Source organism: Sarcophilus harrisii, chromosome 6, assembly GCF_902635505.1.
Source record: "Sarcophilus harrisii chromosome 6, mSarHar1.11, whole genome shotgun sequence".
Taxonomy (NCBI): domain Eukaryota; kingdom Metazoa; phylum Chordata; class Mammalia; order Dasyuromorphia; family Dasyuridae; genus Sarcophilus; species Sarcophilus harrisii.
In genome coordinates, this window is record NC_045431.1 from 144,417,693 (window position 1) to 144,435,659 (window position 17,967).

The window sequence follows — 17,967 nt, forward strand, 5'->3', positions numbered from 1 at the left end:
TTCTAGGAAGTACCAAATTTCCAACACTACTCCTGATGTATATGAAGTTTCTAGGGAAGATGACATTCTAGCAAGAAGGATGTTTCCTTGCATATTCATTCCCCTTTCATCCAGTAGGATCTCAGAACAACAGGACACATCGAATGCTGAAATACAAAAATACAAAAACAATGATTTAGTCATATGTTCCCAGACATAGCCAATTCTGGTGTTTGTTTTCCTTGTCTATGCGTTGTTGTTACAAGGGCTATAATTTTCTTTTCTCTTCAGTTGGGTGGAAAGGAGAGAAAATAAAATTCTTGTTAATAGATAAAAGTAAAATAAAATAAAAATTATATTGCAAAAGAATCCTCAAGTAGTCTGTATAATCCCTGTCTTCCATTTTCATTTCTGGCCTATCACGAATTTTATATATTTTCACCTGAGGGGGAACAGCAAGTGAACTGAACTTAATTTTAACAATGGTGGAAAGAATCAGAACCCCTTTGAACCTCTTTCCTCTGATCTGGATTCTCTGCACAGATCAATAATATATCACAGAACTTTCTAGTATGCATGTTGTATTGAAAAGCATTTCTAATACACAGAGAGGTCTCAGAATAGATTAACATTTCAAGGAGAATGTTATTGGTCCAAGGAGTTAAACATTGTGTAATAAAGTCTGAGAATCTTAAAGGTAGAAGCAACATAATGCTTCTCTTAGCCACAGAGCTTCTAATGTTTGCCCTTCCCAGCCTAGTGATGCTCCTGGGTTACTGTCAGTGAGTACCCTCTCTACACAGTTTTCCTTGTGACAAAGGGCCCATATTTTCTAGAAAACTAACTTGGTCTAAAGTCATTAATTGTAACTGGGGACCAGAGGAGCCAGACATGGTATTGTGGAAAGTGGCCTAGATTGAAAGTCTAAAGACATAGCTTTTGGGTAGCTTATAGAATCTCTATGGGTTCCAGTTTCATCATTGCTTAATATTAACAACTGCCATTTACATTAAAGTTTTCAAAGCATTTTAAAAAATTCTATGAAGTAAATAAAATTTGTATTCTTCCCATTTTATTGATGATGAAATTGAGACCAGAGACATTATAATGACTTAGGCAAATCACATAACCAAGAAGTATTTAAGCCAGGATTTGAACTAGATGTTCTGTTTTTCAGTGCAATGCTTTTTCTACTACAATCCACTAGCTACTTTGCATAAAATAAAGAAATTAGACTACATGATGTCAGAGTTTGAAATGGTAAGATTCCAATTAGTCTGTAGGAGACAGGATGATACAGTGGGTGGAGGGCAGATCTTGGAGTCAGAAAGAATTGGGTTCAAATCATTATCTCTAAGCAGATGATTCTCAGATCTACTTCTCCAGTCCTACTCTCTCTTCCCACTTCGTTTTGAATCTCCAATTAATTGCCTACTGGACACTTCAAATTGGATATTCTGAGCATTTTAACACATTCTAAACTGAAGTCATTATCTTTCCTTCCAAATTCTCCCCTCTCCCTAAACTCTCTTTTTTGGGTGAGGGTATCGTCATCCTTCCACTTACCCAGGATTTTCCATGTGGGTATCATTCTTGACTCCTCTCACTCCACTAACCTCCTCCATCCAGACTGTTGCTAAGTCCTGCTAGTTCTATTTTTGTGACATTTCTTTTATTCTTCTCTGATTTCGCACTATAGGTCCTCATTACCTCATGCTTAAACTATTGCAATAGCCTGCTGGTTGGACTGCTTTCATCAAGTTTTTTTTCTCACAATAGCTCTTTCTCCCTTCAGCTATCCAAGTAATCTTCATAAAATGCAGGTTGGACCATCTCACCTCCCTATTCAATAAACTCTTAATGGCTTTCTTTTATCCCAGAACCTAAAATAAAATCCTGTGGCGTTTAATGCATTTCCTATCTTGCTAGTCTTCTTATACTGTGCTTCTTCCCATTTACTTTATAGTTCCACAACTGGCTTCTTTGTTGTTCCTCTTACAAGATCTTCCATCTTCTAATGCTATGAATTTTTACTGATTGTTCCCCAACCCTGGAGTTCTCTCTCCTTATCTCTGCCTCTGGGCTTTCCTGGCTCCCTTCAAGTTAAAATTTCCAGCTAACACTTCATCCCCTGAAAGAAGTCTTTCTGGGACCCCCTTATTGTTAATGCCTTCCCTTTGAGATCAGGCTGATTGTCTGTATGTTGTTATCCTCAATATATCAAGAACCACTGATAGCTTTAAGTCTTTAACTAATGCCTTGAACTCATTCTTGCAGTGTGATCATTGACAAGCCAATTAATTAATCTCTCAGTGTTTTAAGCAACATGCTAAGATTATAAGTTATGGATAAATCACTAAACTGTATGCATGTGTCACACCAGGGATTCCTTGCAATGATGAGTTCACTAGTCCTGGAGGGAAAAAACTTGCTTCAACTGATTTTGGTAAATATACATAGCCCACAGGAATGTTTTTCACAAATATTTTGAATCTCTTGGATCAAATAATTAGTAGATGAGACTGTATATGATTTTCAAAGAAGAGTTACCAAGATAGGGCAATAGTTCTTTCCAAAAGATAAAATAGGGGTTTTTTTGAAGATAATAATGTAAATTACTCTTTTATTTTCTTATATTTAGGGACTTCCTTATAAAAGCCCCATCTACTTTATTTGACAATGAGTACTTTTCATAGTTTGGCTCTACTCTGTATTTCCAATCATATTTGTCACCACTATACTCCAGGTATCCCATAATCCAATTAAATTTCCTCATTTCCTAAGTACAGTAGACTTTTTGCATTAAAAAAAAATTTCCTCTGTCTGGGATACATTCCATCTTACTTCTTCTTGATGTCCTGACTCTCTTTTATCCATATAAGCATGAATGAAAAAGTCCCAGCACATTTCACAAAAGAGAAAACTAAAACTCTTCTTTGAATATGAACCCAGGGAATGCAGGCGGGAATCAGGATTCACTTTTCTATCAAATCCATCCTTCTGCTTAATGCATAAATCTACTTACATTACTCCTCTTTTCAAAAGTCTTTAACTCACTATTACCTAAAGAATAAAATTCACAGTTCTCTGCTTGGCATTTAAGACCTTATGTTTTGAACCTTCTCCCTCTGCATATACCTTGCAAATAATTTCAGAATTAAGACAATTCTATCATTGAACACCTTAACATATTTAAATTACAATTTTAAATGGGTTTACTTATACTTTTAGATTTGCAACACCAATATTAACAATATTAGAAATTTAAATGGCATGTTTAATTTTATTTTTCTTTTTATTTACTCATATGATCTTTTCAAGAATCCTCTGGTATAGGTCAGATAAGTATTATTATGCCCACTTTTTATTTTAAGTAGTGAAACTGAGATATAGAGAGATGAAAGAATAGGCTTTGCTACTTCATACTGCTAAGGAGTAGTGAAATTAGTAGTGGATGATTGCCTGATTCCTTCCTCAGGGTCACCCTCTCCATCCATTTCTCACTCATTTAGGATCTTATGAAAAGGGACTCCTTATGTTCACTGTGATTTCTTTTTTCAAGTAAATGTCAGACACAAAGATGACCAAATAAAGTCCTTACCATTTTCCCGATCGGAGGAGTTCAAATCCTTTATTGATTTCGACAAAAGGCAATTTATGGGTTATCACTGAGTCCACATCAATTTTCTTCTTCATGTAATCATCCACTAATACAGGAATACAGTCTCTGGTTTTATACTCTATGAAGAAGAAAAAAAGAATACTAGCGCTTGAACAATAAAGCTTGAATCAAGTAAATGTCCATATATCATAGAAGTAATCAACAGAGAAATAGCCATTGATAGTAGTGTTAGAGTCTTTTTCCCATTTTCTTTTCCAGACAACAAAAGAAGTTGATTGATTGGAAATAACTAATGGATTCTGAATGCAAATCAAAACATAATATTTTCACTTTCTTTTGTGTGTATATATTTTTGTGTGTTTTTTTAAATTCTGTTTTCAGATACTTCTTGCAAATTTTCAATTCTTTCAAGATGGTATGAAGAGGTGTGTTTACTATTCTTCTGACCTATGATCTGATTTGTGAGTGGGTACAGTACCACTGATTTGGTACTATGGGGGGGTCCCCACTACACTCTGACTGCATATGTAAATATTTATAAATATTACATAAAAATGTAATAATACCCCTTAGAGAGGTGCTCACAAATGTTTAGGAACTGAATCTTCAAAAAAAAGTACATAGGATACAATTTTGAATTTAATCTGCATATTTAACATTTTATCCATCACTTTCCTAGGCCCAGACAATAAACAAAACAATGGCAAGTGCTGTTTTACAACATTTATCAATTGCACAGGTATAAAAGTGTGCACTGAAAATTTAAGAATCAGCTTTTGTGAGCTGGCTTGAGCTGGTTCCAGCACACCCTCACCTTAGAAAGGGAATAGAAATACTTTCTGTATGGGCTTTCTCTGTATCATTTCCTAGTACAAAATGGTACATAATAGATGCTTAATAAATGCTTATTATTTCATTAATCTAATGATTAACTTTATTCCTCTCCTTTATTTAAAAAATATTAGCTGTGATACCTGTATATTTCAGTGTTTCTGGGAAATTCAAATGGATTTGTTAGAGTTCAAATATCTGTTTATTTCAAGTTTTTTTTCCTACCTCCTAACAAGGAGCCTCTGAGGACCCGGCCAGACAATAGCAACAGTGGATCAAAAGAGAGCTGGGATTTTGCTGGTGGTACTCCTATAATAACACAGACACCATAGCTCATGTTGCAGGACTCTAAAGCAGCAATCTAGAATTAAGAATATAATTGTGAATCTTTCAGTCACATCTCTGATCACATAGAGTTTCACTGTGAAGCTGACTACCATGAGAGCCAGTAGAATTAATGTTTAGTTGAAGTATAGATCATTTTCATTTGAGCCACATGAGTTAGATTGAGTCATAAACTTCTGTTTCTTGATTTGGATATATCAAATGAGGTGGTTTATTTTGGATCATCCCCTGTCACCTTCCTTGTCTTTGGCTGTTTTTTCCTCCTCATTTCAATTATTTTAAAGAAAATATATCTTTATAGAATGAGAGCAGGTCTTCATTTTTCTGTATCCTAATTTGCTTGAGGCATATGACATAATGTTTATTATAGTTTATGCATCTCATGTCTCTCTAATTCTTTCTTCTACTTCCTCTCTACTCTTTTTTCATTTGCCTGCTCTGTTTCCTTCTGTGTCTCACATCTTTTTATTTATATTCCCATCATTTTAGTATTTCTTTCTTCTTTTTTTGTTACATTTTTTGCTCTTGAGAGAAACGGGAAGAGAGGAAAAGAGAAACCATGGAGACTTGAAGAGAGAAAAAAAATGATGGATCTAGAGATAGAAAGAAAACCATGAAAGAACACAATAAAGCAGGAGAGACAGATAGATACAGAGAGACAGAGACACAGATAAACACATGGAGAGAGATAGAGACAGAAAGAGAGAAAAAGAAGCAAGGGAGGGAAAGAGAGGAGAGACAGGGAGAGAGAAATTTTTATTATAAATGGTTTTCAGCATGCCAGTTTGCCTTCCATTGATTGGAGGGATTAAAACCTGGTGAGACTAAGATGTTGATTCTCTTTTCCACCATCTTTTCATCTACACACTTTTCAGTAACCCTTATATATTTTGGCTGAATTAGATGCCATGAAATAAACTGGTGAAAAGGAAAGGCAAATTCTTCCCTTATTCCCTTTTTGACTCTGACTCCAAGAAGTGGTCTTGGTGGTGTTTGTTTCTGTTCGATGTTATTTACTCTCATTTTCAGGTGCTGGAGATGATCCTCATGGACCTGGGAGTGAGTCATGGTAACCTTGGAGCCAGGAGTACAGGTTGGTATGGAAACTTTGAGAAGCTAGGGTATCTGAGACTCCAACCTTAGGGAGGTTTTGAACTTAGAACTGGAATTATATTTTCTGGGAACTGAACTAAACTATGAAACTAATCCTCTTCCCCTCCCCACAGAGTCAAGTAGTGCAGGGGGAAAGAATATTTGTAAAAGCATGCACTGACAATTTAAGAATCAGCTTTTGTGAGCTGGCTTAAGCTGGTTCCAGCACATCCTCACCTTTAGAAAGGGAATAGAAATACTTTCTGTATTGACTTTCTCTGTATCTGTTCCTAGTAAATACCTGGTACATAAATAGATGCTTAATAAATGCTTATTATTTCATTAATCTATTGATTGACTTCATTACTCCCTTGTATTTTAAAAAAAATATTAGCTGCTATATCTGTATATCTCAGTGTTTTTGGAAAATTCAAAAGGATTTGTTTGTGAGGGGCATGGAGGAAGGAGCTAGAGATATCTATTCTTTTTCCTTTTGAGCTATCTCCCTGCCGCATGTGGGAGATAGCCCGTTCTACATGTAGGGGTTCATCTGAAATTGGTCTCCTTACATTTATTTGTGTGTATTAAAATGTTATATCACTGGGTACAAAATATGATTACAATGATTTAAAAACTTTCCATTCTACCAAACATTCAAAGTAAGATATCTTCCCATGTTTGTAATTTATCTTCTTAATTTTAAGTACTTTTTGGTAAAATTAAATTAGTTTACTACATGGCTATTTTTTGACCTAAACCATATTTTTCCCTGTGCCTGGAGTTAACCTACCATGGTTTCAATAGTCCCAGTAGCCTCAAAGGTAAAGTCAGCACCAAAGCCAGTCATGTCCATTATCACCTGCTGGATGGGCTTCTTGAAGTTTCGAGGATTAAGGCAATCAGTGACCCCAAAAGCTTTTGCTTTCTCAAATTTCCCTTCATTGATGTCAATGCCAATGATCCTGGAAGCACCAGCTGCTTTGCACCCAAGAACAACTGCAGAGCCAACACCTCCAAGCCCAAAGACAACACAGGTAGAACCAGGAGTCACCTGCACATGAAGAACACAAACTCCTAGTGAGACTTTAGGGTTGAATAAACCTGCACCATCAAAATAGGAGAAATGTTCTGCCCAGTCTGCCTGAGTCTTTACAAGGTACTTCCATGACCATTTTGGTTGATTTAGTCATATCTTGACATTAATTAGGGGAAATCAATTTTTTCTGAACTGCTCATCAACACATGCTCACCTGTGCAGCATTAACAGCAGCTCCATAACCTGTGGGGAATCCACAAGCTAATATACAGACATTCTCCAAGGGTGCATCATCATCAGCTTTTACTACTGAAAACTCATGCATCACGGTGTATTCAGTGAATGTGCTTGTTCCAAAAATATTATACACTTTCCTCCCTCTACATGTAAATCTGCTGGTACCATCAAGCATCAGTCCAACTGGAGAAAACATACTAGTTCATGGAGACAGACAGACACAGATCCACAACAAAGATAAATAAATCCATCAGTCCTGGATCAAAATGTAAGCAAAATCATTGAAATAAAGGCACTTACTCTTCCTTCAGGCAACAGTTGCCCTTCTCATGTAAGCAGGAGTCACATTCTCTGCACTGGGGCAGAGCACTTAATATGACTTTATCTCCTAAAGGAGGAAAACAAGAAAATAGCCCTTACTCTGGATGGAGAGAAAAAGTGAATAGCATCAAAATAAAATGTGGGGATAATCCATCAAGTTGTATATATTGGATTAAAAAAAAAACTCACAAAATTCAAATGAATCCTTATCAGAAAATTAGCATTCATAATGAAATGTTCTTTGCTAAGAAGAAGCAATTATCTTCTTGATCTGAGTCATGTGAATGATTACATGAATGTAAGAGAAGATGCTGGTCTTATGAACATCAATTCCCTGGCATTTTAGTCCTTTCAAAGCCATTATATGCTCACAAATGACAACAATGCCTGTAACTTATACTCCCTGGAAAAAATTTTAAGCTAGAGGCTAATAGCTTTGGACACTCTCTTTTCTGCTACTTGCTAATAAATTAGAAAAAAATCCTATACATACCAGATGTTTACTGTTCTATACAATCCTCTTTTTTGTTCTTATATACACTATCAACATATTTGTGTTTATTGAGATTGCTAAATTTAAAATAAAAAAGAAAAATTAAAAGTAAAAATACTTGAGATCTTGTAAGCCATCTGCTTGTATGTACCCTTTGCCTTATTCAATTCTGATTCCTTTGATTGCCTTTTCATAAAATCATCCCTAGACTTTCACTCTCTAATCTTCAGACTTTCCTGATCAACTGGCTTATTTCCTGCTCAACATGACTAGACCTGATCCATCTTTTACATCTTTTGTACATCTTTTCATACATCTTTTGTAAAAGATTTCTTTAAATTATCTCTTTAGACTATCCTTCTTTACCTTTCCTCTCTTTCACAAACTCAAAAATTGTTTATATTTCTTGACCTCCACTTCTCCCTATCACTTTTTAACCCCTTGCAATTTGGCTCCCCATCTCATCACTCACTTAAACCTGATTTCCCCTGTATTTCTCTTTTACTAGCCAAATCCAATGGCTTGTTCTTAAACTTCATCTTTCTTGATGTTTCTGCAGCATTTAATGCTACTAATCAGTGTTTTTTTCTGAATACTGTAATTCCTCTTCTCTTGAGAAGGACCATTTCAAGAGCAAAACCATTCTTCAGTCTGATGGATTTAGTAAAAATCTGGTGTTGCCTTATAGTCAGAGACCTACTATCTCCTCTGGTAGATTTATGAATGAAAAGCCCCCCTTACTTAAGTCTTAAAGGTAGTTTCAGAAACTGGATTTGAATCAGATTTTACTGACTACAAGTCTAGCACCCTATTTATCCACTGGATCACCTAGCTACCTTTACATGTTTCCTAACTGTCCACAAGCTAGCCAAGGCGTCCAGAAGATGGAATTACAGAGGCATTCTTCCCTATAATCCAAATCATCTGCCTCTGTTTCCTCCATTTTTCACTGACACAACCACAAATAGACTGTTCTTTTCCTCACTTTGATTACAGGGCAAAATTAGTGGCTCAGTGCATAGAGTCAGAAGGACCTGAGTTCAAAATTGAGCTTAGACACTTATCACTCCCTAGCTATGTGACCCTGGGCAAGCCACTTAACCCCAATTGCCTCAGAAAAGAGAGAGAAAGAGAAAGAGAAAGAGAAAGAGAAAGAGAGAGAGAGAGAGAGAAAGAAAGAAAGAAGTTACATTCTGCTTTGTACTATTCAAGAAAAAAAAAAAGAGTGAAGGACCAAAGCCTAGATAGAAGCCCATTTATAATCTAGTAGAGAGGAATTAGTAAAGTAATAATCTTCTCTCTAAGTCTCTACCAGAGCTGACTTACAATGGACTTGTACTTCAAATTTCCCTTCCTTTTTGTAGAGAATTTGATTGTTTTGAAGAAGTGGAAAGGAGAAGCTTCTGACATCAAACACCATTTTGGGTTTCATACTCACCTGGTTTCACAGTGCTCACACCTTCTCCAATGCTTTCTACTATTCCAGCTCCTTCATGTCCCAAAATTGCAGGTAAATGTAATGGAATTGATCCATCTAGTATGTGGTTATCTGAACCGCAGATCCCTGAAGCTATAACCTACATGACAATTAAATGACATAAAATACTGCAGAATATTTTCTTCCTATATTTTTGGAGGTTTACTGAAACCTACCACAGTACATACTTGTATAATATAATAAAAAAAAAAAAACAACTTGTAACAACACTTGTTTAAAGTTAAAGTTTAAAGTTTCTTATGTAGAATCCTTTTTCTTATTCTCTGTTATCAGAATGTTTCTTTGTAAAACTGGGTAGTCTGAGGCAGCTAAGTGGCTCAGTTATCCTCAGATGGTTGTTTTCTACCTTGGTTGAGGTATGAGCAAGGAAGGTTGGGAAAGCATGATTCTAAAGAGAATAAAAAAATTGCTAGTTGAAAATTCCATATATTCTCTTCTGGTTCTGGTGAATTTCCTGTGTTTTCTTCAGCTCATTCAATGACTCTTACAGTTTGATCAGATAGAGCTGACCTAATGCATATTATGGCTGATAAAACAGGTTATATACCCCAATGTTGTTGTTGTTGAGTCATATATGTCTATTCTTTATCACCTTTGGGATTTTCTTGGCAAAGACCCTGGAGTGATTTGCTATTTTCTTCTTGAGTTCATTTTACAGATGTGAAAACTGAGGTAAACAGGGTTAAGTAACATGCTCAGGGTCACACAGTGAGTGTCTATGATTGGATTTGAATCCAGGTCTTCCTGCCTCTGGACCTGGTGTTCTAATTGCTCCACCATCAGCTGCCCTGCTTGATCTCATAATAGGTGCTTAATAAATGCTCGTTAAGTGACTGATAGTACAAACCATTCTGTGTGTTTGCAGTGCCAAAAATACAGCTCATGGGATCCCACTAATATGCTTTCCTTTATTGTCAGCCACAGCATACAACTGGGAGGCAAACAGAATTAGTCTAATTTCCTTTTCATGGAAATTCCTTCAGTACTTAAAATCAGCTTTGCTGTCATTTACCCCCCAATTTTTTCTTCTCTAGTTTAAATATCCCCAAACTCTTCCATTGATCTTCATATGACATAAACTCAAGGGCTTTTACAATGCTGATTCTCCTTCTTTGTTACTATTCGAGTTAGCAGTGCCATTCCTGAAGTGGGACATCAAAAGCAATCATATTACTCCAAATATTATCAGATCAGGGCAGAATACTTCATTTCCATCATCATGGATACTCTCTATCTCTTATTGTTTAATACTGAATTAGATTTTTCAATTACTATATCACATTGTTTGAATCATTTTGAGCTTGAAGTCCATAGAACCCTCCAGATCATTTTTTCTTTTTATTTATTTATTTATTTTAAAACAAATAAAAAATAGGAATAGAAACAGAAAAAAACCTTATTATGTACACAGCAGAATACATGAGAGGATTCAAACAGACTTCAGGATGGTGAAACTCTCTCTGCCAATGCAGATTAATATCTTTCCCAGAATTTATAGTCTTAGAGAGTTGCCTAGAACACAGCTAAATGATTTACTCAGTCACAGAGTCAAATTGTGTTAGAAATTAGGCTTGAATCTGGTCTTTCTGGCTTCAAGACCAGTTCTTTCTTCAGCTATCTCTTATGAAAAAGTAGCAAACTTTATGAATAGAAGCCTTGACTTTGTTCTTCAGTTGTCTCTCAGTTGTGTCTAACTCTTTCTGAATGAATTTGGGTTTTTTTTTGGCAGAGATGCTGAACTGGTTTACAATTCTTTTTACAGATGAAGAATCTGAGGCAAAAAGGGTTGAATGATTTGCCCAGTGTCACACAACTATTAAGTGTGTGAGGCCAGATTTGAAATCAGGAAGATGTCTTCCTGACTCCAGGCTGGTGCTCTATTCACTGTGCAACCCAGTTGCCCTTGGTAACTAATAACTAGAAAAAAAATCCTTTTTAAGTATAGATATTCAGACTTCTGTCTCAGCATGCTGTCTTTTGATGCATGGGCTATGTGGGACTTGTAATGGGAGTCAGTAGAATATTTGATGGAGTAGCACTAATTAATCTTATTGCCCTGAAGCTTTAAGTATATTGAAGGAACTCCTATTACCTGAAAGTCTCCCCTCCTGCTAATTAGCATAAATGCCATTCCTGGAGGCAAAATTAAGAGAGAGTCTGGCCCACCCTTATGTAAATGAGCCCTAATTCCTGTCTAGTTGATACAACTACATGGTTAGTTGGGACAACTATTCAGTTGTTTTGAATGTTTGACAAGTATGAAAATTATATATATAAGCTTGATCCAAATATATATATATTTTTGAATCAAGCTTCAAAACAGAAGACCAATTTGAATTCTAGCTTTAATATTTATGAGTTATGTGACCAAGCACTCTCTGAAACTTGTCCTTCATTTGTGTAATAAAGTTCATAACATTGGAATACCCTTCATAATGGTTTGGTCTTCAGTAGGGAAATACTGCTTTGAAGCTATGGCTACTGGCCCACTGTGATCCTATTTTTGAGGGGGCTTAATAGTGGATCTACTCAACCTGCTGGGAATGTGCATCTGGAACTTTGATTAAAAATGAGTTTATATTTTTTTATTTTACATTTCTAAATTAAAAAACACACAGATGTATTTTCTTATATAAAGGAGAGGAGACTGACATTGTAGGGAAAACAGCACAGCTTGCCTTTATGCATTTCTTTGCTCCACCCTCTCTCCTAACAATATGCAAAGTCCAAATCAGAGAGTCCTAAAGGATGAATAACTCCATATGGATCTTTCCATCAGGTTAGTATCTGGTACTATAATTTTTGAGGAACTTGGATCTTTCTTTCTTGCACACAATAAAATTGTAGCAACTATTTACAGGCTCAGCCCCATTGCTGATTGGCATGGATGCTATGATACATTCCATTTCTGATATTAGTTTATTTCTCCATAGGCTTGGAGGTTCATATAAGGCTCATATCAGAATGGTCCATGGAGTTCACAAAGAATCAGACACAACTGAATGACTGATCAATAACAAAATAGAAAAAAAAATAGAGAAGGCCAACAGATTTCATGACAGAAGTGAAGGGATAGAGATACTCTGTAAAGAGAAGACTTACATAATGCAACTGAAACTATGCTACTCTCCTTGATACTTGGAGGTTAAATTGATGACAACTAGCCTGTACCGATTTCTTAATTCCAAGTGTTTCCTGGTCCTTCTTCCCCTTTTCTCTGCTACATTTTAAAATCATTTAATATTTTGACACTAGCCAAGACTTCTTTTTGACTCTACAAATCCACAAATCTCTGATTTTAAAACTCTTCATTTTCCAAAGGAATACTTACTTGATTCTGATACTTCGGAGAATAAAAAGATAAGTTAAATTTTTAAAATCTCCTATTCAAGGCAATGAGGAAGCCAAATTATCACTCTTTGCCGATGACATGATGGTATACTTAGAGAACCCCAGAGATTCTGCTAAAAAGTTATTAGAAATAATCCACAACTTTAGCAAAGTTGCTGGTTATAAAATAAACCCACATAAGTCATCAGCATTCTTATATATCACTAACAAAATCCAACAGTCAGAGTTACAAAGAGAAATTCCATTTAAAGTAACTACTGATAATATAAAATATTTAGGAATCTATCTGCCAAGGGAAAATCAGAAACTTTATGAGCAAAATTACAGACCACTTTTAACACAAATTAAGTCTGATCTAACCAATTGGAAAAATATTAAATGCTCTTGGATAGGGCGAGCAAATATAATAAAGATGACAATATTACCTAAACTAATCTATTTATTTAGCGCTATACCAATCAGACTCCCAAAAAACTATTTTAATGACCTAGAAAAAATAACAACAAAGTTCATATGGAAAAACAAAAGGTCAAGAATTTCAAGGGAATTAATGAAAAAAAAATCAAATGATGGTGGCTTAGCTGTACCAGATCTAAAATTATATTATAGAGCAGCAGTTACCAAAACTATTTGGTATTGGCTAAGGAATAGATTAGTTGATCAGTGGAATAGATTAGGTTCAAGGGATAAAACAGTCAACAAATATAGCAACCTAGTCTTTGACAAACCCAAAGATCCCAGCTTTTGGGATAAGAACTTACTGTTTGATAAAAATTGCTGGGAAAATTGGAAACTAATATGGCAGAAACTAGGCATTGATCCATACTTAACGCCGTACACCAAGATAAGGTCAAAATGGGTTCATGACCTAGGCATAAAGAATGAAATTATTAATAAATTAGAGGAACATAGGATAGTTTACCTCTCAGACCTGTGGAAGGGGAAGGTCTTTATGACCAAAGCAGAACTAGAGATCATTACTGATCACAAAATAGAAAATTTCGATTATACCAAACTGAAAAGTTTTTGTACAAACAAAACTAATGCAGACAAGATTAGAAGGGAAGCAATAAACTGGGAAAATATTTTTACAGTCAAAGGTTCTGATAAAGGCCTCATTTCCAAAATATATAGAGAATTAACTCTAATTTATAAAAAATCAAGCCATTCTCCAATTGAAAAATGGTCAAAGGATATGAACAGACAATTCTCAGATGAAGAAATTGAAACTATTTCTAGTCATATGAAAAGATGCTCCAAGTCATTATTAATCAGAGAAATGCAAATTAAGACAACTCTAAGATACCACTACACACCTGTCAGATTGGCTAAGATGACAGGAAAAAATAATGATGATTGTTGGAGGGGATGCGGGAAAACTGGGACATTGATGCATTGTTGGTGGAGTTGTGAACGAATCCAACCATTTTGGAGAGTAGTTTGGAACTATGCTCAAAAAGTTATCAAACTGTGCATACCCTTTGATCCAGCAGTGTTACTACTGGGATTATATCCCAAAGAGATTATAAAGAAGGGAAAGGGACCTGTATGTGCACGAATGTTTGTGGCAGCCCTTTTTGTAGTGGCTAGAAACTGGAAACTGAATGGATGTCCATCAGTTGGAGAATGGCTGAATAAATTGTGGTATATGAAAATTATGGAATATTACTGTTCTGTAAGAAATGACCAACAGGATGATTTCAGAAAGGCCTGGAGAGACTTACACGAACTGATGCTGAGTGAAATGAGCAGGACCAGGAGATCATTATATACTTCAACAACAATACTAGATGATGACCAGTTCTGATGGATCAGGCCATCCTCAGCAACGAGATTCAACCAAATCATTTCTAATGGAGCAGTAATGAACTGAACTAGCTATACCCAGAAAAAGAACTCTGGGAGATGACTAAAAACCACTACATTGAATTCCCAGTCCCTATATTTATGCACACCTGCATCTTTGATTTCCTTCACAAGCTAATTGTACAATAATTCAGAGTCTGATTCTTTTTGTACAGCAAAATAATGTTGTGGTCATGTATACTTATTGTGTATCTAAGTTATATTTTAATATATTTAACATCTACTGGTCATCCTGCCATTTAGGGGAGGGGGTGGGGGGGTGGGGTAAGAGGTGAAAAATTGGAACAAGAGGTATGGCAATTGTTAATGCTGTAAAGTTACCCATGTATATATATCCTGTAAATTAAAGGCTATTAAATAAAAAAAAAAAAAAAAAAAAATAAAATGGTAATTTAATGAAAAAAAAAAAAAAAAAAATCTCCTATTCAATAAAAAGTTCCATCTACACTTTAACTATATATTGTAGTTACATTTCTATCTCCTGGGGTTGTTATGAAGATCAAAAGACATAATTTGTGTTAAACACATTGTAAATTTTAAAACTCTGTATAAACTTCAATTATTATTAACATCTGTGACAGAATCAAAAAATCCTGCATTGTATGCAAGTTACTGCAAATTTATCCTTGCCATATAAATTTGTTGGAAGTGAGATTCCAAATTTTCTATAGATTCTGGTTCTTGTCCATAACTCATGTAGCCAACTCCCATGGAATGTGCTGTGGAAAGCTGCCTATGGGTTATGCCTTTTTCCTAATTGTTTTTCAGCTCCTAAATGATCACTCATTCACCTCTTGAATTTTTGTCTTTTTAATTCCTTGAGAAACATATTTGATTTTACTTTCCTTAATCTAGAGAATTAATAGATCATCCTCAAGGTAAATGAGAAACTCATGCAGATATGAGTAGATTGCAGTATGTTTCATATAGAGGGCCACACATAATGGAGGACCCTGAGTGAGGTATAAGACCCCTTAATCCAGTAAGGAACTCTGCTGATGGGTCTGGTTTGGCTCCCCATACTCGCTAGGGCCATCTCAGCTTTCCTGAGAAGTTGGGGGCATGACAATCTGTGTTGTACTTGAAACAGAGTTATACTGACATGGAAAGGAAACAACTGCAGACAAAAGCAAGTTGTTTATATGGTTCTGCATGTGTAGTATCCTATAGTTATGTAAGTATATTCTGTAAGCATAGGGTATATAAAACTGAGGATTCCTTTGAATAAACAGATTCCTGTTTGACCATCCTCTTTGAGTTCTGCCTCATCACTCCTCACCTAAGGTCAGGACTCAGGCTGGTGCTGAAGTCCTCCTGTGAGCAGGTCCAGACAATTGGTGCCCAATGTGGGACTCTTGAGAACAGGGCACATAGCAGCTTGGCTGACACAAACATGTGAGTTCAAGTAAGGAATCCCTGGTACCCAGGAACAAGATAAGTATAAATGGGTAGCGGGAAGATTCCACAAGGGCTAATCTAGTCACTTTCAATTTCCAGCCAAAATGGGACAATTTGGCCCTCCCTCTTGAGGGAAGTATGAAAAATGCTCGGTTAGGTTAGTAACTCAGAAGCAGATCACTGAGTTCTTAGATATTGTGGAGTGCACATTTCCATGGCTCCTGGAGGAGGGATCATTGGAGCCAGAGAAGTGGAAATTAGTGGGAGAACAACTAACTGAAAACTACCATACTTTGAATCCTGCCTCAATCCTCGAGCACACATTCCTTATGTACAATGTAATAAGATTGGTTTTGAGAGATCCACTCCCCCCCTCCCATATATATATATATATATATATATATATATATATGACTTTTAGTGTAGGGTGCTTTTAGTGTAGGATGAGGAAAATAAAGAAAAAGAAAGTGCTGACAACGCTAAAGGATGTGACACACTGAATAAAGACAAAGACAAAAATGGTGCTGGGAGGTTTGAGGGGTATAGCACTTGCCTGTTTCTCAGCCTGCCTCCACTTTCCCCTGTGCCTGCATCCCTGGTGTATCCCTTGCTCCCTGATCCCCTACTTTTTCACCCTCCTCCCTCAACTCTGCCTTCATGGGCAGGAGATGGAAAAACAGGAAGGGTGATGGTACCATTAACACTGCCAGTGCTGCCATCTTGTCCTCTTCCTATGTCCAACTTTAAGGAGGCACTGGTTAAGGTAAAGGAGGAGGGATGGGATACATTGGGATTGAGAATAGAAGCAAACCTTGTAATTGAAGAACTGGATTCTAATGGGCTTCCAGATCAAATCAGAAGACACATTCTTTTTAATCTGGAAGTTATCAAGGATCAGAAAGACTTGCACCTTCAATGGACTTGCATTACCTTGCGTTAGGACATAATTGAGAACTTGGTTTATGAAATCCTAACCCCTAATGACTGGAAATCCATAGCAAAAACATATTTCAAACCAGGATAGATCCTGTCATGACTTTCTGAGTATAGTGAAATCTGTCAAACACAAGCCCAACGAAATAGGCAGTCTGGAGTTAGTATACCAGTTTCCTTTGACCAACTAGCAGGCACAGATCCTTATGCAGACACGTTACTGCAGATTACCCTTTGGCAGTGTATAAGCAAATTGCTTCTGCCTCTACCAAAGTATAGGGTACCCTCCCAGAAAAACAAGATTAAGGGGAAGCCTCAGGAAAATAGTGCAAGATCTCAACGAATCCTTTGCTGATTTTATGGGGCATCTGCACACAGCTATCACATGAGTCACTGGAGAAAATGAAGCAATGGAAATTATAAGGCAAGTTACTAGAGAAAACACTAATAAAAAGAGTTATCCAGGGACTAAAAAAAGATGCTTTGATGGATGAGATCATAAGATGCTGTGCCACATTGGGCACACATACCTTCTATACCCAGACTATGATCCAGGCCTTTTAAGACCTAAACATGGGAAAGGCACCCTCCCAGTACAACCAGACCAAAGTCTTATTCCTTACCAAATGCTTGTGACTAGAATCTTGTTAAAAACCATTAAATACGTAATTATCTGTGATAGGACCTAATAAGTTTATAGCAATGTACAAATTAATGTATGCTGTGAAATCATCCCAGTGTGGCAAATTTCACTCACAGGTCTCCCTTAAGTATAGCCTGGCTATTACATAATTGGCCATGGATTTTTGAAGAAAAGGTTTCTAAGATCCCTCTTCAAGATCAAACCATCTTTACAGATGCAACAAAACATAACATTTGTGCTGTATATTCTCCTGACTTAGTTATAAAGAGTAGTCAGAATTTCCTTTCAGGCCATTCAGCAAAATGAATTGCATACAATTTTG

General features: G+C 36.2%; 1 protein-coding gene across 1 annotated transcript; it reads right to left on the bottom strand.

Moving 5' to 3' along the window:
• Positions 1-121: 121 nt before the first annotated feature.
• Positions 122-16,788, bottom strand: LOC100922330 (alcohol dehydrogenase 1-like). Its single transcript, XM_012552032.1, has 8 exons — positions 16,696-16,788; positions 9,395-9,533; positions 7,443-7,530; positions 7,120-7,339; positions 6,660-6,920; positions 4,658-4,793; positions 3,581-3,719; positions 122-146 (listed from the first exon to the last, which is right to left on the bottom strand). The coding sequence occupies exons 1-8, from the start codon at positions 16,786-16,788 to the stop codon at positions 122-124; spliced, it is 1,101 nt and encodes a 366-aa protein (XP_012407486.1).
• Between the last annotated feature and the right edge of the window lie 1,179 nt (positions 16,789-17,967).